Source organism: Tursiops truncatus, chromosome 17 (assembly GCF_011762595.2).
Source record: "Tursiops truncatus isolate mTurTru1 chromosome 17, mTurTru1.mat.Y, whole genome shotgun sequence".
Lineage (NCBI taxonomy): Eukaryota > Metazoa > Chordata > Mammalia > Artiodactyla > Delphinidae > Tursiops > Tursiops truncatus.
The window spans coordinates 40,651,829-40,678,541 of record NC_047050.1 but is presented as its reverse complement, the minus strand read 5'-3'; the positions used below and the strand labels follow the sequence as shown (position 1 = coordinate 40,678,541).

Here is a 26,713-nt window from a genome sequence, read left to right as displayed (position 1 = left end):
AATGTTACCTATTGTTATTATTATAATAAACTAGATTTAGGGCACAGAAATAAAATGATGGGTGTATATGAAAGAGATGAACAATTATAAAGCAGAACAACTGATCGTAAGCCTTCTAACACTTAACTTTTAAAAACAATACTCAATACTTATGGCCCTATGTTAGGAAGCATAATGGCCCCCAAATTCTAATCCTCAGAACCTGTCAATATGTTAGCGAACATGGCATAAGGGACTTTGCAAATACGATTAAGTTAAGGAGTTTGATATGGGAATTTATCCTGGGTAAGTCAGGTAGGGCTGTTGTAATCAGGAGGGGCCTTATAAGTGAAAGAGGGAGGCTGGCGGGCTGGAGATGTGAGGACAGAGGCAGAGGTAGGAGTGATACAACTGCTGTCTGGAAGAGCCATGGAACACAGACAGCCTCTAGAAGATGGAGAAACATCGGAATAGATTCTCCTCTAGAACCTCTGTCAGGAACACAATCATGCCAACACCTGGATTTCAGTCCCGTTGTGGCCATTTTGAATTTTTGACCTCCAGCACTGGAAAATAATTCATGTTGCATTAAGCCACTAAATTTGTGGTAATTTGTTACAGAAGCAATAGGAAATGAATTCAGGCCTCTTTCTCTTATTTCAGCATTGCTGCTTCTTGCCAACAGGTAGCCTCATTTATCTGAGTTCAAAATCATAAAGATCTGGGTAGGATTTCTTTAGACCCTAACACATGTTGAGTCATAAGTGAGCTACTGCCTGTGGCCGCCCTTTCCTGCTAACTCCCTCCCCCATCCCACAAGATCCCATCCTATCCCATCCCATGTACACAATCTCAAAATCATAAAAGGAATTTTCTATTTTAACCTTTAAATGACATGTTTCTTTGTTAACTGTGTGCAGTTTTAGGGGGGTGGTTTGGAATATTTTCCAGTCGTGACTGAATGATAAAATTTAGGCCAGAAGGCCAGGCCCTTAGATACACCTGACTTATGCCAGCATGATTCTTAACATGACTTTTTCCAGAGTTTTGTTCTAGGAAATAAATTCTTTCATTGTCAAGAGAATGTCATATAAACTCTCTTGATGATGAAAGAAATCATTTACTAGAGTAACACATGAGGCATATGGTAGAAATTTTTTTTAACATCATTGGTTGCTGAAATCCTGTTTGATTATAAACTGGGAGAATTGATTGCTGTTGTTGGCCTCTTTTTAGGTACTTTTGTTTTACTTTTTAATTGGTTTGAGTGATGGAAGACAAGAGGAATATTTGTCATCTCCTTCCCAGAGGCACTTTCGTCTTGTTTCAGTAGTGGGTGGGCCGCCCAGGTACTTCAGGGGTCTCTCTTATGCCTGGAAACCTTCTGCAGGAAGTCTGTTGGTGCACAATGTCATTTCCAGGACTAACCCTGCTGCGGTGGTTCTTGCTTCCTCCACCGCTCCTGCTTGGGGGTTGGGGGTTGGAGTTAAGAAAACACATCACGTAGGGAAGCATAAATCTCCTGGCCAATAGGTCATATGTTTAGCCTATGTTTAGTAAATACATTTAGTAAATTTTCTCTTTCTGTTCTAAATAAAATAATAATTCTATGTTCAAACTGCTACTTGTTTTGCTTCCCGTTGGCTCCCGATTCACAGATTCCATGATGCTGAGAATGGCTGACTTTCCAGAAATCTCAGCTATGACATGCTGTTTAGCTTGTTATTTTCTCTTATAAAAAGAGGGTTGCAGTGTGGGAGCGGTTCCCTCTATAAATCCTGATGCCAGAAAATAGACCTTTTATCTTTCCTTATACTTGGCCTTGCATTTCTAAGTCCTCCCTCGCCTCTATCATTTTAGGGCTCATAGCTGTGAGAATCCCCCAGTCTCCTAACTCTTCCTGACACTCGGTCCTAGAGTAGGAGAGTCTACCTACTCTCCAGTGACCAGCAGCTCTCTCAGAGTGTGTGTAAAATCTTAGTCTACACTGTATACTCACTCTTCTTGAGTTAGAGTTTTACTATCACATTAGATTTTTACTATCACATTTCAGTCTGGATTCTGCAGGGGGAGACTTACTGGCATACAATTCACTTTTAGGCAATATTTTTTCTAAATGTGGCTGTACTCCTTTTTAGCTAGATATTATATGAATTCGTACTGAATCATACCCAAGAGCAGATGGAGTTGGCTTTTGTCTGAGGAAGACAAAGAGTTAGGTTTTCTTGTCTTAGTTATGAAGAATGCCAGCTTGAGCAATGACCTGGCTGGTGTCCTAATTGTCTTAATGTGGGAATCAGAGGGGCCATATGGCCTACCTGATCAATTATACGGGTATTGATTAAGAAGGGGAGGAAAAAAACAACAGAGAGGCAGCGTTAGTCACTCAAATCCACCACTTGTGTCAGAATTGCATTAGTTGTTCGGTAGAGCTGTCCAGATGTGGCTGCTGGGTGCAGAGAGCAGTATGGATGTGTCTCTGAGTTGATCTTGCAAAGCCTTCATACTGTAGCGAGATGAAAATAGTTTTGGAGTCTAAGTTACATATGTTAAGAAATCAGAGGTAGCACAGAGTCTTAATGTATGAAAAAATAAAACCAATTAAAAATAATGATCATCATCTTTGCAGTTTAAAATGAAAAAGGATAAAAATCTTGACAAAAATATAATCCCTTACTTGGGCTCACCTTGAGTAAAGCTGTCTCCCAGTTGCCATCAATTCCTCACTTGCCCTAACAACGTAAGGTGGAGTCCAGCTTGATCATATTACCTTTCTTTACGTTCATAGGCTCTTCTCGAGGGACAACCACAAAAACTGCTCTTCTTTGGAGGAATTCAGATAATTTCCAGACATTCCTTCATGATTTCACTTAAAAACTGAGTTTTTTTTTTTTTTTTTTTTAAAAAACAAGGATGTAGAACAGGGGTAGCAAATTAGAGCCTACAAGCAGAATTGTCTTGTTTGGCTCTCGCAGGATTTTTAAAGTGAGAAATTTCACATAAAAATAGATTTCTCCATGGCTACAATCAGCTGGAGTGGAGTGGCAGTTGCCAGCCTGAGATGGGGCATTAACTCCCTCTTCAACTCCCTAAAGGCTTGCACTGGGCCTGCTTCACTCACCTATGCCACGTGCCTGGTCCTGTACCTGAACCCTGACCCCAACCGACACCTCTGACAGTGTGGAGACACTGAGGTACAAAGCCACTCTGAGAGGGAAACATGGCTTAATTTCACAGGGACTCAGCTTAGTCTGCGTGTGGATGGGGGAGGGCCTGGAGCGGGAAAATCGTTTTTGAAGCAGCTGGAGTGGTTTCTCTAAACACATCAGTGTACGGGGGAAGGAAAGAAAAGAAAGTGAGGGGAGACAGAAAAAACGATGAAGGAATGGGAGAGGAGGGCGTGGCTCTCAGGAAAGGTCTGGACCCATTGGGTAGCAAGGAGCAGAATGAAATTCACCAGCCCGCTCTTCATGTGATGCCTACCGGGCCGTGTCCAGGCTCCAGGCTGTATCCAGGCTCCAGGCCGTATCCAGGCTCCAGGCACACCATCAGCCGAGGAGGCCATACTGCAGAGGCTGACCTCAAGACACACACCCAGCTTTCTCCTCAAAACTCTACAAACTGTCTCCTTGGATTAAGCCTTCTAGCTCTGGACCTGAACCGCCATGGAACTTCATTTACAACATGGCTCTTTGGCTGCTCACCAGCCTATAAGGCGGTGCTACAGGTACCACGGTGCTGGACTCAGTGTCAGGATATTACTGGGACTTGGAATCCTGATATTCCTCTCTGGATTCAGCATTGAGAATCAATGCGTTTTCTCTGAGAACCTGTTTTTTTGTTGTTTGTTTTTTAATATTACAAACATTATGAACGTTACACCACATCTGATTTCTCTCTTTGCACTGGTAGATAAAAGGTCAGAATCAAATCTGTGCCCAGCTTCTAGCAAGTGTAGGAGACACAACGGATTGGGACGCATTTGGGGACAGCTGACCCTTCATTATCTGCAGGTTCTGCATCTGTGGATTCAACCAACCTCAGATGGAAAGTATTAAAAAAAATTCCAGAAAGTTTCAAAAGCAAACTTGATTTTGTTGCACACCAGCAACTATTTACATAGCATTTACTTGTATTAGATATTATAAGTAATCTGGAGATGATTTAAAGTATATGGGAGGACATGCCTAGGTTATATGCAAATACTACACCATTTTATGTAAGGGACTGACCCAGGCTTCTTTGGATTTTCTTGTTCAAGGTGACATCATGAAACCAATCCCCCATGATACTGAGGGGTGACTGTATTTCACTGCTTTTTTTCTTCATTTTCGAGTTCTTTATTTTCTTTTACTCTTTTTTTTGACTATTAATTTTGAGTGCTTTTTAAAGTATCTTATTGCCGTCAGATATTACACAAACACAGACTGAATAACCGAAGCAGGCATTCTAGAAGACAAGGAGTATCTTCAGTTAAATTCGTCCAGGTAAAAGGAAATGGAACAATGAAACCTCATGCATATGGGTGCTAGTTGGTTGCGACATATAATTGAACATTTTAACTGCAGAATGCTTGCCTATTAATTTAAAATTCAATGTAACATTCTTTGTTCATTTTCCCCATGTCTTTGATGAAAATTCCTAGCTTCATGAAAACTGATGGCTTGTTTGATAAGGGGAGGGGGGGGTCTTCTCATCCTTATAGCTACCTGGCTGGTGTGTGAGATGTGCTGGGTGATATAAGAGGATTCACTTCCCCACCCCCATCCTAAGACCCCAACTCCCTGCAGGTACTGGTCATCCTCCATGAAGATCCTGGCCTTCCTCAATCTCAGGACCCTGTGTAACCCATGCGGGATCTTAGATTATATGAAATGAGGGTGATTCCAGTTTCTGTTTTCCATGTTGTCCTTTCTTAATGACTTTTTTTCCTGGGATATCCCAAGTTTCATATCCTAGTCCTGTTGAGATCTTTTCTTCCCAATTAATCTTCCAAGTGAAAATCTACCAACTTTACTTCTTTCTGTAGAATATTTCTGTACTATTAATGCATTGTTGGGAAAAAAAGAGAAGGCACAAGGATGTTAGGAGTGTGTGTGTACATGTTGGTGGGAATGTAAATTGGTGCAGCCACTATGGAGAAAAGTATGGAGATTCCTTAGAAAACTAAGAATAGAGCTGCCCACTTCTGGACAGATATCCGGCAAAGACGAAAACTTTAATTTGAAAAGATACATGCACCCCAATGTTCACAGCAGCACTATTTATAATAGTCAAGACATGGAAACAACCTAAATGTCCATCGACAGATTAATGGATAAAGAAGCTGTGGTATATACATACAAGAGAATATTACTCAGCCATAAAAGAAAATGAAATAATGCCATTCGCAGCAACATGGATGGACCAAGAGATTATCATACTAAGTGAAGTAAGTCAGACAGAGGAAGACAAATAGCCTATGATATCACTTATATGTGGAATCTAAAAAAATGAAACAAACGAGCTTATTTACAAAACAGAATGGTTACCAAAGGGATAGTGGGAGGGGGAGATAAATTAGGAGTTTGGGATTAACAGATACACACCACTATATATAAAATAGAGAAACAACAAGGACCTATTGCATAGCACAGGGAACTATATTCAATATCTCATAATAACCTATAATAGAAAAGAATCTGAAAAAGAACATACATATATACAAACATCAACACTATAAATCAACTATACTTCAACAAAAAAGTGTGTGTGTAAATACAGGAAAGGGAACAATAAAGATAATAAACTTATGGGTATAATATGAACAAAACATCCCTGAGTGGCATGAAAAGAGATGGTAGGGAAGAGAGAGACCTTGCACCTACTGTTCTCTGCACTAGACGACATGTAGAGGTGTTGACTGAGGACAGCTTATTTTTGTTTTGGAAATTGATGAGGGCTGTGTGGAAATTGGGGGATGACTGGGGGGTAATTCAGAGAAGGCACTGTGCAGCTTACATAGAAGGCAAGATCGGCCTTTGTAAATCATAAAGCTTCTGATCTGGTTGGAGACAAAGACTTGCATATGTAACCCAACCAGAGGTGGAATTCAAGTGTATGGTAAATTACTAAGTTACATATTAAAAGTAATAACTGCAATAAGTGGGGTACACCCATGGTTCTAAGTTCAACACATAACCAGTCAATGGAAGACCTTCTTGGACAGCACTTACTTTTGCTTTAGGGTCCCCCCCCTAAATTGTAGTGAAAATGTTCATATTTGGTGCTTGGAGTTTCATAAATTTTTTGATTTTTGCAATCATAACCATGTTTTATGAGGCTTCCTTTTAATACCCTCTGTTATTTTCTAAAATTATCAATGCCATTTATCTTCTAAAGAGTTTTGAAGTCACCCGTCCCTTAAGTTTCCTTGCCTTTGGTATTGCATGGCTTAAACCCATTAGATATTGGGTCTGGTCTAGGTAATGTTATTGTAATGGGTATGAATTTTCATAGTTGCAGCAATTTATAAAGTTCAGATGAACTTAAACATGGCAATTCAAATAACTAGGTAACTTATCACTTAAAACACTTAAAATTCAAAGACCTTCCTTTGGCAATACTTATCCTTGTGATGGAACGAAGCCCTCTAAGAGGATTTCTTGTCTGAGTTCCAGTTTTCAAATTGGGAACTAGTCCTCCCTACTCTCAGATTTCTATCTTTCCAGGGAGGATGGACTCTACTAGCTCTCTAAGAGGTCTGACCCCTGGAGGGGTAACTGTGAGAGTTCCTTTCTATAGATCCTGCACCAACAATGTACTCTCTAAATTTTCCCCAAGCTCTTCAACCCCAGCTCAGGAAAGGTTTTAGTCTCCTCTTTGTGTGGTGGAGATCTGGCTTGTATATCATCACATGTTTTTCTTCCTTTGTGGTTTATATTATAAACTCTATGCTCTTAATGCTCCCAGGTGTGCTCTTGCAGAGCTAAAAATTTTTTTTTCTCTTTCAATGCTGTTGTATCTTCCCCTCTCAAGAACCTATTTTGAAATTCAAAGTGAAGAATCTGAGTTGCTAAATTCTGCTCTTGCTGGGTTCTTCAGTATTTTCCCTTCTCCAGAACAAAAGCCTTAGCCTAAAGGTCTAATTTTTATGGTGAAAATGTTGTAGGGTAAAAAGAAAATGCCAGGAAGGAAGAATACACCTGTCAATATTTAAAAATATTTTACAGCTACTTATACGACATGAACTGAATAACTTAGGTGATGCTGCAAAATTTTGGTCTTTGGCTGTGAGTGGGAACTGGGAAGAAGCTAGGCACATCATTCAAGATGTTAAATTCAAATAGTGTTTGAAATTTACCATTAAGAGGCAGATTTTTCTCTCCCTCCTTGGCTTTGAAAAATATTCCCTATGCCACTCCTTTTCTATGATCCTCCAAATCTGGGAGGGTTAGTTGGCAAAATGTCTTATAGTAGTCTGTTAGTTTGATCTAACAGACTCAGACTATCTCCTTGGGGGAAGAGAAAACCTTTGTGGCTAAAAAATGTCATCTGGGATCTCAAAGCCCTTCGGCAGGGAGACGGCGGGGAACATTGTTCTCTTGGCTGCGCAATAGGTTGGATGACTGGAATGTCTTTTCCCAGCCTGTTAATTTCTATGATTGGAGGAAATCAGACCTTGAAAGGAATGGAGGAAGTACAATTTTCAGAGAACAGAAGTGACGACTAGTTATTCTAATATTTTGAAAAGTGTTTTTATGAGTTTTTAATAAATATTTGCTAATGATCAACTATTTAAAAGAATCAATTAAATGCTTACATTACTGTGGATTTAATGCCTAATTTTTGGGAAAAGGCCAAATTGCTTCCAGATTTCTGAGTTCATGACAGTAAATTTGTATTTCCTTCATAATAGTCATAGAATGCTTATGACAAATGCAATGCAAATGAAGATGCTTTATTCTCAACCTGGACTGTTGAAATGAAACTCACTTCTGTTTAGTATCATCATGCCACATATACACCCCATAGAAAATGATTCATGACTAATTGATATATATAGGTATTAGTTTATCTATATATGAATGTGTATGTACACGTATGTGTATGTATAATTATATTACCCATGGCATGGTTGTAGGGATTCGGTGAATTAGAACATGGTACTGTATAAAGTACAAAATAAATGTGAACTTTTGTTATAATTACTAGTATGTGCAAGGGCCACGCTAGATGCTTTGAGGGATAAAAGAAAGAGACACAGTCTCTACCCTTATACAGTTTACTATCTAACTGGGAACCCAAGATATAGTCTCATATAAATTAAATATCAATACCTCGGAAGAAAACCAACAGTTCAGTTCAGTAGCACAGGCCAGCTTCTCAAGGAGAAGAGGAGTATCTTTATATAAGGTGTTAGTCTCACATTTGTTTCCCTTTACCTGATGCTTATCTCTTTGACATGATGAAAACAGGCTCAAGCAGACTGTACAATAAACACCGTTTGCAGCGGCCAGCCTACGTTAATCCTGCAGTGGTTTAGTCATGGGTGAGCGTTACGTGACGCAGATGCTGATGCTGGATTAGGGCTCTTGACAACAGGTCCAACTGTTAGTGCTCTGAGAAGTGGGCCAATCTATCAATTTCTGCAGTTTACAGAGGGATAGTGGCTGCTTCAGCTAATTTTTTCCCCCCGAGATTACAGAGAATTCCAGACTGTGGTTATCTGGCTTAAGAGGTAATTCTGTACAAGGACTGGCACAAAAACTGCATTTCTGATAGCTAAATGAATATATTACAGTTAACAACTTCTCTGTAAGATCAAGGACAGGGCTGCTTACTGTGGTCTGGAGTGACCATGGAAGACCTTGGGAAGAAGTGATTATGAAAGGGCCCTCAACAAGAGTTTAAGGTAACCCTTGGCTTAATCCCTTTTAAGTCAAATATGAATTCCCCTAATTTAATTTTTAAATGTGTCACTCTAGATTGTCCCTGAATGGTGCCCATATCAAAAGATGATTTTTTAGCTAAATTATGAGTTTGATAGGTTTCCATGCATTGATTTGAGTATACAACCTTCGTCTATAAAATTGCTTCTGTGGGGAAAAGAGGGGTATTCTGACTTCAGAATCAGAATCAATTTATAAACTCATTTCTAAAAAATTCTCCTTTGATTGGTTATTTCACTTATTGAGAGCTTTTCATGTATCAGACACTGTTGTAGTCACAAGTGAACAAAACAAAGATCCCTGCCCTCATGGAGCTGACACTCTAGTGAGGAGCGACAGTTAAATAATACACGTAATAAATAATCGGTAGCGTGTTAGAAGGTGACAAGTGCTAAGGAATAAAAAAAGTTAGTGCAGAGTTAGAAGGATGGAGCTGGGTGGCAATTTTAAATAGGATGGTCATTGAGAAGGTTACATTTGAGCAAAGTGTGAAGGGAGCCAGCCAAGGTGGTAAACCATATCTGGGGGAAGAGCATTTAAGGCAGAAGGAAGAGCCAGTGCAAAGACCCTGAGGCAGGAGCCTACCTAGAATTTTGAAGAACAGTAAGTAGGCCAGTGTAGTTGGAAGGGGGTGGGAGAGACAAGAGGATGAGGTCAGAGAGGTAAGTTGGGTAGTGGCAGGGAGGGAACTTGGCAGATCACGGAGAGCCTTGCAAGCTATTGTAGAATCTTTGGGAAAGTTAGAGTCGTTTGTATCGGGCTGGTTTAAAGTAAGGCCCAACTGTATCAAACAATTCCTCTTTTTCCTTGTCTCCTATACTTCAATTTTAATGCGGATACAAACCAACTGAGATCTTGTTAAAAGTCAAATTCTGATTTAGCTGGTCTGGGGTAGGGCCTGAAATTCTGCATTTCTAACAAGCTTCCAGGTGATGCCAGGCTGCTGGGCCACAACCACAAGAGAGTATAAGAGAGTAATGAGTGTAAGAGGTATTGAGAACCCAGAGACGCTGGGGCTTACCTCTCCGTTAGCTGGTTGCAAGGGCCTTCTTGTTCCCTTTGAACTTAAAGAGACAACCTGAAAACTTTCATACTGGTCATAACCTCATCACTGGCTTCACTATTTCATGGTCCTTTCACCTAGCTAGTAAAAGCATGGTCCAGGGCTCTCTTGTGAACACGCAATAGGTTGTCTGGCTGTTTCTTTGCAGTCTCTAAGAAGTTTCTAGGGCCTCCTCACTGCCACTATGGAGGGTCTGCTTCTGAACTTTAACCTGGGAAGCCCTGCTCCACTCCTTGAATGATAATTAAATAATTCTCTGACCACATTCCCATCTTACTCCAGTTATAGGAATTCTGACTTGTATCCTTCACTCCTGGCCCTATACCTTGAGTGATAGCCCAGCTCTGTAAATTAGGCCTGAGGCAGCTAGAGGACTCAGGTCATGGTCCCAGGATGAAGAGGTGCTCGGCTGATGCTGGTTTAACAGGCAAGGCTGGCCTTCTTAAGCGCTAACGCAGTAATTTACAGCTGAGCAGGTCTGGAAGGATTAGACACCTGTGAATATAAAATAAAGGTTATGAGTCAGAATTGGGTTAGAATTGTGCTTCCATGCCTTATTGCGTTACCTCAGGAATGTTCCTCGGCATCTCTGAGCCACAGTTTTCTCATCTGGAAAATGAGAATGATAACAATACCTCCTTAACATATTGAGAAAATGCATATAAGGCACATAGTCAAGTGCCTGACACATAATGATACTCATAAAATAGCAGTTGCTATTTTTTTTTTTTAAAGTAGTTAGTACTAACATCCCACCACGTATCACATCGCTTTGTGGCCTGGCATTACGGTACCTACCTTTAAAGTCCCTGGAGTTAAGGTACCTGGGCAAATCCCTCAGCAAAGGCTTTCAAAGATGAGACATAGAGACCAGGAGCAGTTTCATCATGATAGATGTCACAGAAGATAACTGAAGGAACTTTAGATATTAGGCTTAGAAAGTATATGGTGGGGGAACTGACATGATGGCTGTCTTGAGGGTGTCTTGTATAAGAGGACCGCGAGGGCACAGCTGAGACCAACGAGAAGAAACTAAACGAAAGGACTGCCCTCTCGAACAGTGAGAGCGAGCTGGGGTGAGATGGGGGTGGGGGCGTCTGTGAGGGTCGGCTGGTGCGCAGCTGCGGCACTGGAGCCAATCACCGGGCGCATCCAGTCCTCGCGCTACGGTACCGTCGTGCAGTCGTGACGTCGGCGGTTGCCATGGAGAGGCCCGTTCGGTAGGGACAGCGAGCAGGCGCCAGGGGCCGCAGGCCGGACCGTGCGTTTGAAGTTGAGTCCGTTACCATCATGAGCGGCCGAAGTAGGGGTAAAAAGTCCGGCCGCGCCAAAAACCGTGGCAAAGGCCGCGCCAAAGGCCGAGTCCGCGCTACTCCTGACGACGCCTCACGCGACCCGGACCCCCCACAGTGCCAGAGGCTCGGGGAGGAGACCCAGGAGGCACAGGTGCAGGCTGGCGCGGGTTGGGGTGGCCTGGAAACCGCTGAAACCGCTGAGCCCGCGCCGCCCCGCCGGCCCGGGGAAGAGGGTGCCTGCCGGCTCCCCCTGGACTGTGGCCTCGCGCTCCGGGCCCGGGCTGAGGGGGATAGCGGGCAGGCCGCAGCCAGGCCCGACCCGGGGAAGGCCACAACCCTCTCGGAGCGCCTGCCGACAGACACTGTCTTCGTGGGAACCGTGGGGCCCATGGGAAGGCCGAAAAATGTTCCTCGCGTTGGAAATCGACGCTGCCCCGCTGGGAAGAAGGCCCCAGTTTCCTGTAGCGCAGTGGGGAGGGCGTCTCCGGCCGTAGCTGTTGGGAAACCGAAGAGAGGGACCACTGGGGAGTCTGCCTCCGTTCCAGTGGTAGAGGAAAAGAAGGTGGAGAAGGATGCAGGGTCAGGGCCCCCGGCAACAGATGGCAGCATGGATACACTGGAGAACGTCCAGCTGAAGCTGGAGACCATGAACGCCCAGGCGGACAGGGCCTACCTGCGGCTCTCCCGCAAGTTTGGGCAGTTGCGACTGCACCACTTAGAGCGCAGGAACCTCCTCATCCAGAATATCCCGGGCTTCTGGGGGCAGGCTTTTCAGAACCACCCCCAGCTCGCATCCTTTCTGAACAACCAAGATAAAGAGGCACTCAGCTACTTGAACAGCTTGGAGGTGGAAGAGCTTGGCCTCGCCAGATTGGGCTACAAGATCAAGTTCTACTTTGGCCGCAACCCCTATTTCCAAAATAAGGTGCTCATCAAGGAATATGGGTGTGGTCCTTCCGGTCAGGTGGTGTCTCGTTCTACTCCAATCCAGTGGCTCCCAGGGCACGATCTTCAGTCCCTAAGCCAGGGGAACCCAGACGACACCCGGAGCTTCTTTGGGTGGTTTTCAAACCACAGCTCCATTGAGTCTGACAAGATTGTGGAGATAATCAACGAGGAGTTGTGGCCCAATCCCCTGCAGTACTACCTTATGAGTGAAGGGGCCCGAGCGGAGAAAGGAAAGGAGGGCAGGCCATGTCCAGCAAGGCAGCCAGTGGAGACCCCAGAGCCTGGGGTAAACAATTCCAACTGATTCTGCACAAGTCTCCCTACTACCTCCTGCTGGACCCGTGCCCGGCTGACCACATTTGTTTGGCTGTCTGCCTTCTCTTCATGTTGACCTCTGTGCACTGTGTTCCCTTTGGACTTCAGTTACAAGAATACGGTGTTTATGATTATGTTCTTTTGCCTCCCCATGGCATTCTTGCTTTTTTACGTTAGTGTCACATGTTACGTGACCTCACCCCTACTGTTTATATGTTAAACACACATGATTCAGATGTGTGCTGCCTTTATCTACGTTGCCTGGACCCTGTTCTTGGCTCTGGCCTTTCCCACCTGTCTTTAACGTGGACACTCATGAGTCATCCAACAAGAGGACCAGTGCATCCTTAAGCTCTACTACTTCAGGGCCCATGACTTGCTGGGCTGGTTCATGTGACCATGCATGCCATCTGTGGCAAGCTTTTCTGTTGCCACTGCAAAATGAAGCTTGTGCACATGGTATTGGCCATCAGCCAGAACTGATTGTTCCGTGGCTCTGGGGTCACCAGCCAAGGTGCCATCTACAAGATCTCTGGCTTTGGCCAGGGGCCCATGCTGTCCTCCTGGACACAGATGAGGTTAAGGGTGAGAAGCAGTATGCCACGTGTTCTGTACCATCATGCATCTCTTCCTGCCTCTGGGCCCTTCTCTTGGTGAACCTTCGTCAGGGTCTGCACCATGACCTGTCACTATGAGGCCATTGAGTTTTGTCTAGGTTGCTATCGGCCCCAGTTGGCTTCCTGGTCAACAAGGACCTCAAGAACTGCTTGTGGACCCAGGCGCCCTGCCGGTGTATGAGACACACACCTACCCTCCCCAGCCTTCCAGCAACCCTCCCGGCTGCCGGACTGATGGGCGGGCTGGTATGTATGGACATGTGTTCACTGTCATCAGGCTGCGGCTCCAGGTGAGGGTGGGGACTGGACTCACCTATAATCTAGGTATCTTGATTATCAACTCCCCTCATCCCTTCCTCACACATGACCAGAGTGCTATAGTGGGGTTGCTGGGGAAGAGGTATTTCTGATCTGTGGGCCTGTGGCTACTTCATCTCACACCTCCACGCCTCCTTCCTCACTCTTCCTTCCCTCCCTCTCTCCCTGTCCTGTCTACCACTCCTCCCTCCCTTCCTTTTTTTTTTTTTTTTTGTTTCAGTAGTACCGCATCTCAGAAAGAGAAAACAAAACAATTGTAAAACCAGGGTTTTCTACATACAGGTAGCGAGATAGCTGGGGACTTGCTGTACACACGCACACACTGGGCTGGAAGAGGGTAGAGGAAGCCAGAAGGCCAAGTGGGTCTGGGTTCAGACCCTGCTCCCGACTCCTGGGTTCACGCTATAATTCTGATGTTGAAAACTCTTTTCATGGCTGTGCATCTGCTAGAATAATAACCCCCCAGGCAGCAGTGTCGTGAACCAGGGTTACTCCTGTTCCGACCTTTTCCTCTGTCCCTTAAGACCCAGTTGCCTCCTGCTGTTTCCTCCTCTGTGGTAGCCTCTCGCCCTCTGGAACCTCATTCCCCAGCTTTCCCACCCTTAGCGGTCCTTTGCTCTCTTGGCTTCTACCCTCAAATACCCGTAGAAGTAGGCTTTGGTTTATAGGGTGGGGGATCCCAAGGCTGTCTCCTGGGGCATGGGGATGGGGGTGGGCAGAACCTGTTCTGAATCTCCAAGGCTCATTTCCTGTGGGTGTAAAAGCTGATCTGGGCCCTCCCTGCCCAGGCTCACCTGTGCCCTCTTTCCCCCTTATCCCTGAGGGTGGGAAAGTAGGACTGTGTCTACACTTGCCCTCCACCCACCAGCGTCCCTTTCCTTATGGAAGACCTTGTTCTGAGTTCCCCAGGGGCTAGGGAGGTCTTGACTCAGAGCTGTCGAGAGGGTGTTTTGGGCAGGGGAGTTGGGGCAAAAACACAGAGTGGGAATGAGTCTGGTGTGGAGCGGGCCTGGAAGAGCAGATAGAAATGGCTTGAGGAGCCTCAGGGAGAACACGCCTGCCTCTCAGTGTTGGAGCGGATGGGGAGGGACCTTCCCCAGGGTGGGGACGGGAGAATTAAAGGGCTGTGGGCAAATGCGATGCCTAGGTGAGGGTATGCCCAAAGTTTTGTCCAGTCTCTCATCATTAGTGGATTTTATAAATCATAGAAACAAACAAAAACAGAATAATGTTACTTTGGATGCTTTCTCTTTTGTTCTAGGTGTGGCCTTGTGTATGTGGAAGATTAATGTATATGCTGCTTATTTTGTCTCTAAGTAAATCTAACCATTTTCCTCATTTTTTGCTTAATGGGAAAATAGAACTGTCCAGATCTGCCTTTTTTTTTTTTTTTTTTTGGCTGCTTCTTCTTTGTTATGGACATTTTCAGACATGCACGGAAGTGGAGAGGATGGTCTCTGGACCCCGTGTGCCCATCGCCTAGCTACATCAGTTATCAGTTATGATCAACCTGGTTTCATCTGTGTCTCCCTCTCCCTGCCTGTATTGTTTATCAAAAGTCCAAGATCCTGTGCCAGTTCAACCAGGACTGCTTTGGGAGATTGGGACTCTGTGTTGGTGGTGATAGTGGTGGGGTGCACTATCATTATCACATCAGGTCTGTTTTTTGCTTTTCGTGTTAACTAATGAAGTTCCAGAGGTGGGCCTTAGAATGAAAGTCTTCGGAATTAACAAGAAGTCTCAAAAAGAGATGAAGGGGATGCTGCCTTTTCCCTGCATCCACAAAAGGAAGGAGAGACTGTTTGTTGATAAAGACTTATCAGTCTTTGATGAGGTGCTTACTTGAGATCTTTCACCAGAGCATCAGTCTTTTTTCCTGTGTAAGATGGAGACTTGTGTGACTATTAGAATTATCAGCTTGTCCTGGTCTCATGATATAACTCTGGGCTTGAAAGTATAATTTGGAAATTGTTGCTGTGTTCTGTGATAATAACCTCCCAACAGTAATCAGTAACTGGTTGTCTTACTTGGTAATTGACACACTGGTAATAATGCAATTATTTCTTTGTTCTGAAACAGTTTAAATAGTTGTAAGTTTGCATGCGTGATGGAAAAAATAAAAGCCTGTTTCTCTGTTATATTTTTTTATCTTTAAAAATGACTTGGAAGGTTAAGCAGAGGCTGGGTAGTTGAGGGGATGTATGCTATGGCGTACGTGAGTGATTCCTAAGCCTCAGGCCCATGTGTGACTAGCTACATTAACCATATATAAAGTTCTGATTCCCAAGCCCATACCAGAGATTGTGATTCTGTGGTTCTGGGAAGAAGCCAGGCAGTCTTGTTTTTAACAAGCTTTCCAGGTAATTCTAGTGGAAATCCAGTGTTTCTCAAATTTTAGAGTACCTCTGAATTTTGTGGGGAATCCTGTTAAAATATGAATTTTGATGCAGTAGTCCAGGGTGGAACCTGAGATTCTGCAATTCTAACACACTTCCAGGTGATGCCGGTGCTGGCAGGTTGCGAACTGTACTTTGAGTAGCAAAGGAGGTGACCTTCAAGGACCTTTCAAACTAGAATAACAGTGCTGTCTTGGTTGCACATCAGAATTATCTGGGAAGCTTAAAGAAATATACACATCCTGGCAGAGCTCCGCACAAATACCAACTAAATCAGAATGGAGGAAGGGACTGATCCGGGTGTAGGTATTTTAAAAACATCCCGGATGATTCTGATGTCTAGCCGGAGTTGAGAACTAGGATTTCTGATACCGTTCGTAACAGATTCGTGACAAAGACCATTTTCCATTAATCAGGAGAATCAGCAGCAGACAACCAAATGCCACATAAAGCTTCCCAGCAGAAAATGGTTAGAAGAAATCAGAAGTGGGTTGTTAAATGACAAGAAAATAAAATTGGTTTATAAGATACTGGGCTTGAATCAATAAATGTGCAGTGTTCAGGGCATAGTAGGTGCTCAAATGTTGAATGAAAGAATGAATTTAAAACATAGTGTATTTTCAGATGCCTTAGGGCTAGGCTGGTAATTAAATTTGTGAAGTGGCCCATATTTGTTTCGTAAGGATGTATGTATTAATTCGCTAGGGCTTCCATAACAAGATACCACAGACTGGATGACTTAACAGAAATTTATTTCCGGTTCTGGAGGCTTAGAAGTCTGAGATCAAGGTGTCGGCAGGGTTAGTTTCTTCTGAAGGCCTCTCTCCTGGGCTTACAGGTGCTCGTCTTCTCTGTGTTTTCACGGCCTTACCTGTGTGTGTGTCTGGGAGCAGTGGGAAGAGGTGGGTGTTGTGTGTAAATCGGGGCAGCTGTTGGGCAGTGCCGGATCGTTTACCTGGGGGCCCGCAGGCCTAGTGTCGCTCCATCTTCAAAAAGGAATGGGGGGAATCAGAATATGTAGAATCTCCCAATTTTGAATGTTTTCAACTAAAAAATTAAACACCCAGAGCCTCGCTATTTGTGATAGGTGGAGTGCAAAAGGGTATGAAGGGCAGCCTGTCCTTCAGGTGTGAGCGTCCTCTTGAGACCCGTGCAGAGTCCTCTGGGGCTACAAACTGGAGGGGCTCTGTCCAGTTCCTCTCGCACACTTGCTTCTTCACAGGCGTGGAGCCTCCACTTCCCAGGCCCCTTTCACACCCCTCCCTTCACTACCTTGCAGAGCCCATCCGATCTGGGGCTCCTCACCGCCCCAGAGGCCCATTCATTCATCATCTCTGTTGTAGACATTAGAGATAAAGTGATGGACAAATACAGCTTTGAACTCTGCCCCGCTTCTGGGTCTCAGCTTCCTCTCAGCTTTTGCTTGGAATTGTCGTCAATCTTTTTTTTTTTTTTTTTTTCCCCTTTTCCTGCATGGGGCTGGCCGGTGTTTTAGATCCATATGGGGGATCATTCTCTGGCCTCTAGGTCAGACTTCACAAGGCAATTTAGACTCTTAGTAACCTGGAGAGTAAGGGCTTCTTGGAGTAATTCTTGTTAAGAGTCCCTTACCCCTTTCTCAGCTAGTTTTATTGCAAAAGGCCTTCTGATTTCTTAACTTGTTACTTGCTGGGCTTTTTCGGAATGTCGTGAGTTTGTGCTATGCCATAGGGGAGGGGGGAAGAGAAAAGTAAATGGTCTTGCTACCTGTAGCTTACCGAAAGTCTATCTACTTCTGACTGTCTCTTCTTACACTTTGGGCTTCCCCTTCTGGTCTTACTGCACTGATTTGCTACAAGGGAAGGAGGCACGCTGCCCTGGGGTGGCTTCACCTAGGGAGGGGACCACACCCCCCTTTGCCCCTCTGAAGATTTTGGAAACTCCTTCTACCCTCTTACCCCTTGAGGTCCTCAGCCTTGGGGGGCCACTGTTAACCGCTGGATGGGGACATATCCCTCTGGTGACGAAGAAGTAAAAAAAAAAAAAAAAAAAAAGCAGAGATCCCATCTCCAGTCTGTGGTTTCTATCTCTTTGTCCTTAGCATCTTCACTTCTGCTTTTGACATCTTCTCCAACTATATTTCACCATTTAGGCTCACAACTCAACTTCTGCTGATTCACCTTCACCTGAAACTCTGACCTTGTGTTAGTTCTGCTTCTTTAGCCCGGATCAGCACCCTCTGGTGAGGTGTCCAAGGCTGGAACCTTGAATTCCTTCCTCCTCTCCCTACGTCCTATCAACCTGGTCCTCAGTTGAGGTTTGACAAATATAAGACGAAATAACTCCCACACATGGCGCTTCATGGTTTACAAAGCACATTCACTTTCATTATCTCAGTGATAACAATTATCCCATAAGATGGCTCGAGGAGGTTAAGTGACTTGACCAAAATCACAAAACCAGTAAGCAATAGAGCCAGGGCTCAAACTCAGGTCTTCTGCTTCCAAACTCCGTGCATACATGCGATGATAAACGTGAGGCCAGGGCAGGTATCTGGCACAGGAATCTAGGCACTTCTTTGCACAGAACCTGTATTTCACCCTTCACACGGTGCATCAGAACCCTCCGCATAGCACCTTAGTCACTGCCAGTCAATCAGAGTTGACATGTGAATGTGAACCTTCCTGACCATCCCACACTGCAGCTGCTGGTGGAGTTCAACTAGGGGCAGTGACTTGATGGCCTGGGTGACCTAGACTGTGGCCGAGGCTTCCTTTAACTGCTGTGTCCCAGGGTCAGGATTGGTTCTAGACGCACATGGCTGCAGATGGAGGCTGAGTGAGATTTGGGGCTATAAGTATCAATACTTAAATATGAGTGATTTGAAAGAAAGATAACAGGAAGTTCTCCCATAACAAGAAGTTGGGTGATAGGAAGTTGCAGGCTTGCTTCAGTAGCACAGGGATATTAGGGCTCTGGGTCCCCCTCATGGTTCCCTAGCTCCAAGCACCACATCCTCATCCGGCTGCACTTAAACCAGGAAGGAGGGGAAAGGGGTCCTCTCTGTCTTTATCAGGGAAGAAAATCTTTGCTTGTAGTCCCTGGTGGATTTCAGGGGACCTGAGTCAGGTCCCTTGGGCCAGAAATGGGTCACACTCCCACACTCTTCTTCAAGGAAATCTAGCACTTTTCAGCATCTCTCATGGGAGTGGGGTTCTGCCATCAAGGAATAAGAGATCAGAAGTCTAGAATTGCTGGGAGATCTTAGTCACTTGTAGGTTCATCCTTTTTGGGGTGGCATGGCTGTGCTGGTGACCTGGAACACCACTTAATACCTGGAGGCGTGTGCATCTGCGCTTTCCCCAGCTCTCCCCGTCCTCTTCTGACAAGGAAGCTCTACCCGTGCTCCGTGTTTTGTGTCTCACCTCTGTTTATGGTAAATGCTTTTCTGGCCAGCAGTGCCTTTTTGGTGTTCCTATCTCCCACAGCATCTAACTCAGGGTTCACTCAACGCTTGGTGTAGGTGGTAAATGCTAGTGGAGTGAATGCATTAAGCCAATAATCTTTCTAAGGTGTAAATTTGATCCTGTCAGTCATCTGTTCAGAGCCTTCAGGAGTAAGGTCCAAAATCCTAAGAAGCTCATGACTGGCCCTTCGTTATCTGACCCTACATTTTTTTCTTTCGAACTTCTTTATTATGAAAATTCACATAAAAGTTGATAGAAAAGTACAGTGATCACCTATATACCTACCATTTAAGTTCAGTAATTTTTAACTTTTTGCCATATTCGTTTATTCATGTGTCTGTATGTTTATATTTTGCTGAACCACTTGAAAATAATTGGTTGTTTCACCCCTTTTGAGCATGTATCTCAAAAAACATAAGGTTACTCTCCTACACAATCACAAAACCATGATCAGACTGCAGAAGGTTACAGTTCCCGAATAACGTCTAGTATCCAGTCTGTATTTAGAATTTTCCATTGCTCCCGAGATTATCTTATAGTATTAAAGTTTTTATTTATTATTTATTTTATTTTATTTTATTTTTTTGTGGTACGCAGGCCTCTCACTGCTGTGGGCTCTCCCGTTGCGGAGCACAGGCTCCGGACGCACAGGCTCAGCAGCCATGGCTCATGGGCCCAGCTGCTCCACAGCATGTGGGATCCTCCTGGACCGGGGCACGAACCCGTGTCCCCTGCATCGGCAGGCGGACTCTCAACCACTGCGCCACCAGGGAAGCCCAGTTTTAAAAGCAAGGTCTAATAATGTTCAGGCATTGCATTTTGCTGTTTTTCATTCTTTTTAAAACAAGAATAATCCACTCAGTTTTTTCCCCCCATGACATTGAACTTCTAAACAAGTTAGGCCAGTTGTCTTATAGGCTGTTCCACATTCTGGATTTGTCTGATTGCTGCTTCGTGGGGTAATTTAACTTTTTTCTCTGTCTTCTGTACTTCTTGAAAACTGAGGATTTGGATGAAACACCTTTGGCAAGAATACTGTGTAAATGAGGTGTGTGCTTAATAAGACGTCACTTCAGAAGGTACATGACAGGTTGTCCCGCTATCATGCTGTTAGTTTGATCTCTTAGTTAAGATGGTGATCACTAGATCTTTCCTTTGTAAAGATAGGTTTTCCTCTTCCAATCAGCAGGTAATCTCTGAGATGGTACTTGGTCACTGTGAGAATATCCGGTTCTCTTAAATTTTCGTCCCAAGGTTTTAGCAGCCATTGATGGTATTTGCCCAAATCAGATATTCCTCCGTGGGTTACAAAATAGTGATTTTCTAAATTTGGCATTTCCTTCACATTTCTTAGCTGGTATTCTATAAGGAAGACCTTACCCTCATCATCTGGTGATGAACTATACGTCCTTCTGAAAAGGCAGTATAAGTGCTTAACTTGTTCCCTTTAGTTGTCAGTTTTCAGAATCAGAAGTTGGCATATAATAATCACCTCTAATGCTTTCAAATAAGGACATGTTTTTCTTTATTTTCTGTTTACTATCACTATGGACTTGTGGAATTTTATTTATTTAATGTCTTACAATTACAGTCATCTTTCATTTGGCTACATAATTGACCCACATTTTGCTCCAAACTCACTTTCAGCACACTCCTCTCATCTTTGTCCCTGATTTTCTCCCATTGCCCCATGTGTTGCGCACCAGCTGGCGTGAACCACTGTGGGTTCTGTGGACACCGTGGTGCTGCTTCACGCCCTGCACATTGGCACACACCATTTGCTAGGGGGAACACCCTCGTGCACCCTCTCTGGTGCTTAGATACAGCTCAGATATTTTTGCCTGGGCTGTAGTTTTTAATCTTTCAGGGCTGAATTAGTCCCTCCCTTCTCTTTATTTCCACAATATTTTGTTCATACTTCGATTCATAGTACCTAATGGAGTGTCTTGTTCTTGTCTGTTTCCCTGTCTGCTCCCACCAGAGACTATGAGATCCTTGAGACCACAGAATAGTAATTAACAGTGTGTCTTAATCATTTTCGCATTCCCATAGCTCAAGGGCTTACACATAGTAGGTGCTCATGAAGTACTGAACAAGTGAGCAAATGAACGGTCCTTAATGATTCATGAAGGCATTGCTGACAAATTACAGAGAGGTTGGAAATGCCCAGGAGCAGAGACTGGGAATAATTTCAAGTGAAGGAGAAGCATGAACCTAATACAAATGGATTAAAGGATAGTGGGGGAAGGAAGCTATTACCTGCACAAAGCCTCAGGCAAAAAGTACACTAAATTACTCTCACAGCATACTGGAAATAAAGTAGGAAAATGGAAGTGAGCTGGAAAGCAAGTGAAGAATGTTGGAAATGTACTAGGTATGCTCTGCTTTAGTAATATTCCACAGCACACAGGTCTATAATAGAAAACAAAAAGCCAAGCCGATGTTATTCTGGTAATGACTTTCCTGGGATCTTTCTCTGTCTTTATACATGAATGTGTATAATAGTCTGAGATCTGCTAAGAGGTCCCTTGAATTCAAATGACTTCAAAAAATTGGGTTAGAACAAAGTCAGTCTCTAAAAGAATGATGTCACTGAAAAGAAGCTGGACAAGAGAGTGCCCTGCAGGATGGAATCCAAGGAGCGGATCTAGCGGAGAGGCGCCTTGAGCTTCAGTATCAAGTAGCCTGAATTCTAAGATTCTAGGACACATATGATCATCAAAGCCCGGTGCTGCATCGCCTAGTGCTATGGTACCAGATACCTTATGAGAACGTTCAGAACACTTAGGGGGAGAGAGGAGCGAGACCGGGCTGACTGTCCCTCAGGCAGTGAGGTTGTAGGGCCTGAGTGTATCATCATCAGAGCTCTTCATCTTCTGCCCTGAGATCTCATCTTACTGTCAGAGCCACCTCTGGGGTAGGGGGCATTTACTCATCCAACCAACATTGGAGGGTCACTGAGCTCCTCCATGGTCACGTGTCATTCTTTCAGCAGGAGGTCTTATCTGACTTCCTGATAAAATGGTACTCCCACCCCCACTGCCCACTCTATTCCTTCTTTTCCGTCATAGCACTTATCACAATTCAAGGCTATGATTTTGTCTTTGAGTTTGTTTCTTCCTTTGGACTGTAAGCTTTCAAGGATCTTTGTTCACTGTTGAATCCCAACTGCATACACATAGGAGGTGTTTGACAAGTAGTTTGGGCTGGTGGACGTGTTAGTCTTGTGAACTCTGGCCTGTTAAGGTGGCAGGTTGGATGGGCTGTACCTTGGAGTGGTCCTCTGGTGGGAGGAGCTGTCTCTTCCTAAGTATGCTTTGGGACTTTGTTTTGCTGAGCACATACCACACGCCAAACACAGTGCTGGAACATTTAGACACATCATCACAATTCTATTATTATCTGCATTTTCCAGATGAGATAAAAAGAGCCCAAGAAAGTTTGGATAACTGGTTCAACGTCATGTAAGTTGTAATTCCTGGAGCTGGGGGTAGAGCCCATTAACCACTATTCTGCCCTGCCTCTCAGGCTGGGGTTTGCAGGTGAGTTGGTGAGTTAGACTAACATTGTCTCCTGACTTCAGGAGGGAGGGAAGAGGGTGTGTGGTCCCAGATAGGCTTCCAGCTCTCCAGAGGGTGGCTGTCACTGTGCCTACTCACCAGGGTTGGGAAGTGTGTGTGTGTGTTTGTGTGTACGTGTGTGGGGGGCCATATCTGGTTGTGTGTCCAGGGAAGGCATGTGTCCTGGGTGTGTCCACGTGTGTGTCCAAAGTCAGCTTTGGAACACGGCCTGCAGACTGCCTGCTGCTTTTCTACAGGCCCATGGCACCCCGAGGCTCCCAGGCACGCACGCTCACTCAGGATCACTGCCAACTGAGCAGTGGAGTCCACACTTCAGAGGCTCCCAGCTGTGGGCAGTTTGGGGAACAGACTCTCCTGGCCTGAAGCAGCTCAGAAGAGGGGGCCTCTATTGAGGCCTCGAGCAGATGTTTTACAGGGAAGCTGAGTCGCAGAAGGCACCAGACTCAACAAAAGGGTGTTGCAGCTATGAAATTAGGGTATTTGTTTGTGTGCAAGCAGCATAGATCGGCCTGCTCATCATAAGCTGTTCTTTGAGCTGCAGCCTCTCTCCCACACAGACAGCCGTCCCTATCCCTGCTCTTGTCTTCAAATGAGAAAGACAGTGAGAAATCATTCCTTCTTGACATTTCCATAGGGGTGTGCTTCCCTATGTACAAAAAATTCACTGAATCTTCTACTCCACACAGGGATCACATGGAGGGAAAGGAAGCAAGGCAGTTAGCATTTATTGAGCACCTGCTATGTGCCAGATTGAGTAACTTATGTGCAAATTATTTTTTACTTTCTATAATAGTAAGCTTATGAAATCTGCATTGCTATCTACATTTTACAGTTAATGATGCAGCTGAAACTCTGAAAGTTAAAAAACTTGCTCAGGGTTACTTAGCTGGAATTCTGACTGATGAGAGTGTCTTTGGCTCCAAAACAGAGGTTCTCTCCATTATATCATACGGCCCTTCCTGGAAGAAGAGAGGAGACATAATTACTTCTAATTTTCGTGAGAGTAATATGAATCAGATAGAATGCTTTCAGGTGCAAGTAACAGCAACTCTGACCAAAGAGGTCCAAGAGTAAGGGCAGCTTCTGTTTTTATAATAAGGAATGTGGAGGCAAGTGATCCCACGCTTGGCTTAGCTGCTCAGTTATTTTATCAGGTCCCCAGATTCTTTCCATCCTCCTAACATCCTTGGCATAGACTCAGCAAGGACTTTTTGTCTTCAAACTTGTCTCATGGTCTCAAGATGGCTGCTTCAGTTCCAAACATCATATTCTCAAAGACAGCATCTAAATTAGAAAAGTAGCCAAGGGGGCAAACAGGGGCTTCTCCTGTAGAACCGTCTCTCTCTTTTACAGGGGAGGAAAATCTATCCTGAAATCTGTAGTGCACGTTCCTTTAACACCTCATTCATCTCATTGGCCAGACATAAGTCTCATATACATATATATCCCCTCTTAGACCAATTCCTAGGCAAGAGGAATGCTACTGCCATGACTGGCTTAGACCAACCAGGATTAGTTCCCAGGGACTAGGCACACAGCCTGCAGGGACGAAGGGAGCATGGCTGTTGGGTGTGCACTTGCCACGTGATACCAAAGCCAAGGACTCATCAGGCTCTGTGATTGGCATAGCTGGAGTGGAATAATTGAGAGGACTGAGGACATTCACTATTTATTCATAGATTTGGACAGCATGCTTGTTTAGTACCCTCTCTGATCTCAGGCATGAACTAGGCACCCTGGTGTGTTGAAAGAACTGTAGGATATAGACCTGCAACATGCTTTATAATCTAAATGAGGGAGGGGTTAAGTATCAGTGAACAGTTAAATAAAAGCATGAAACAAATATTTAGCAAAAGCCAACATAGGATCAAATGGTCTCTGGGTCAGAGGGCAATTCAGCATATTGTTCTTGAAAGTATTTTGTGATTTCTTTGACTTCTCATTACTGGACGGAAGCACTTTATTTTTATTTTATTTTTAACGTCTTTATTGGAGTATAATTGCTTTACAATGTTGTGTTAGTTTCTGCTTTATAACAAAGTGAATCAGCTATACGTATACATATATCCCCATATCTCCTCCCTCTTGCGTCTCCACCCAACCTCCCTATCCCACCCCTCTAGGTGGTCACAAAGCACCGAGCTGGTCTCCCTGTGCTATGCGGTTTCTTCCCACTAGCTATCTATTTTACATTTGGTAAGGTATATATGTCAATGCCACACTAACACTTCGTCCCAGCTTACCCTTTCCCCTCCCCGTGTCCTCAAGTCCATTCTCTATGTCTGCGTCTTTATCCCTGTCTGCCCATAGGTTCTTAAGAACAATGTTTATTTTTTAGATTCCATATACATGTATTAGCATACGGTATTTGTTTTTCTCTTTCTGACTTACTTCACTCTGTATGAGAGACTCCAGGTCCATCCACCGGACTACAAATAACTCAATTTCGTTTCTTTTTATGGCTAATATTCCATTGTATATATGTGCCACATCTTTTTTTTTTTTTTTTTTTTTTTTTTTTTTGGTATGCTGGCCTCTCACTGTTGTGGCCTCTCCCGGTGCAGAGCACAGACTCCGGATGCACAGGCTCAGCGGCCATGGCTCACGGGCCCAGCCGCTCCGCGGCATGTGGGATCTTCCCAGACCGGGGCACGAACCCGTGTCCCCTGCATCGGCAGGCGGACTCTGAACCACTGCGCCACCAGGGGATGGCCCGCCACATCTTCTTTATCCATTCTTCTGTTGATGGACACTTAGGTTGCTTCCATGTCATGGCTATTGTAAATGGAGCTGCAATGAACATTGTGGTACATGACTCTTTTTGAATTGTGGTTTTCTCTGGGTATATGCCCAGTAGTGGGGTTGCTGGATCATATGGTAATTCTATTTTTAGTTTTTTAAGGAACCTCCATACTGTTCTCCATAGTGGCTGTATCAACTTACATTCCCACCAACAGTGCAAGAGGGTTCCCTTTTCTCCACACCCTCTCCAGCATTTATTGTTTGAAGATTTTATGATGATGGCCATTCTGACCGGTGTGAGTTGATAACTCATTGTAGTTTTGATTTGCAGTTCTCTAATGATTAGTGCTGTTGAGCATCCTTTCATGTGTTTGTTGGAAATCTGTATATCTTCTTTGGAGAAAGGACTATTTAGGTCTTCTGCCCATTTTTGGATTGGGTTGTTTGTTTTTCTGATATTGAGCTTCATGAGCTGCTTGTCAATTTTGGAGATTAATCCTTTGTCAGTTGCTTCATTTGCAAATATTTTCTCCCATCTGGGAGTTGTCTTTTCATCTTGTTCATGGTTTCCTTTGCTGTGCAAAAGCTTTTAAGTTTCATTAGGTACCATTTGTTTATTTTTATTTCCATTTCTCTAGGTGGTGGGTCAAAACGGATCTTGTTGTGATTTATGTCATAGAGTGTTCTGCCTATGTTTTCCTCTAAGAGTTTTATAGTGTCTGGCCTTACATTTAGGTCTTTAATCCACTTTGAGTTTACTTTTGTGTATGGTGTTACGGAGGGTTCTAATTTCATTCTTTTACATGTAGCTGTCCAGTTTTCCCAGCACCACTTATTGAAGATGATGACTTGTCTCCATTGTATATTCTTACCTCTTTTTTTTTTTTTTTTTTTTTTTAGCTGTACACGGGCCTCTCACTGTTGTGGCCTCTCCCGTTGCAGAGCACAGGCTCCGGTCGTGCAGGCTCAGCGGCCATGGCTCACAGGCCCAGCTGCTCCACGGTATGTGGGATCTTCCCAGACCGGGGCACGAACCCATGTCCCCAGCATCGGCAGGTGGACTCTCAACCACTACGCCACCAG

At 44.3% G+C, this 26,713-nt stretch overlaps 1 protein-coding gene and 2 long non-coding RNA genes across 5 annotated transcripts in view; 2 read left to right on the top strand and 1 right to left on the bottom strand.

Moving 5' to 3' along the window:
- Positions 1–26,713, top strand: part of LOC109548275 (uncharacterized) — a 389,180-nt gene that overhangs the window by 221,743 nt on the left and 140,724 nt on the right. The gene's annotated exons all lie outside the window — the stretch shown is intronic.
- Positions 832–11,026, bottom strand: LOC141276917 (uncharacterized). The gene is made up of 3 exons (XR_012327277.1): positions 10,771–11,026; positions 2,667–10,467; positions 832–2,485 (listed from the first exon to the last, which is right to left on the bottom strand). It is a non-coding gene; the product is annotated as an uncharacterized lncRNA (long non-coding RNA).
- On the top strand, positions 11,010–15,603 carry TSPYL5 (TSPY like 5). 3 transcript variants are annotated; one of them, XM_004330917.4, is made up of 2 exons: positions 11,010–13,393; positions 14,727–15,603. In XM_004330917.4, exon 1 carries the CDS (start codon positions 11,263–11,265, stop codon positions 12,517–12,519), a length of 1,257 nt encoding a protein of 418 aa, XP_004330965.1. In that variant the 5' UTR covers positions 11,010–11,262; the 3' UTR covers positions 12,520–13,393; positions 14,727–15,603. The 3 variants fall into 3 exon arrangements, with proteins under 3 accessions (XP_004330965.1, XP_019780651.1, XP_033698835.1); XM_019925092.3 differs by having other exon boundaries at positions 11,010–13,437; XM_033842944.2 differs by having other exon boundaries at positions 11,010–13,471.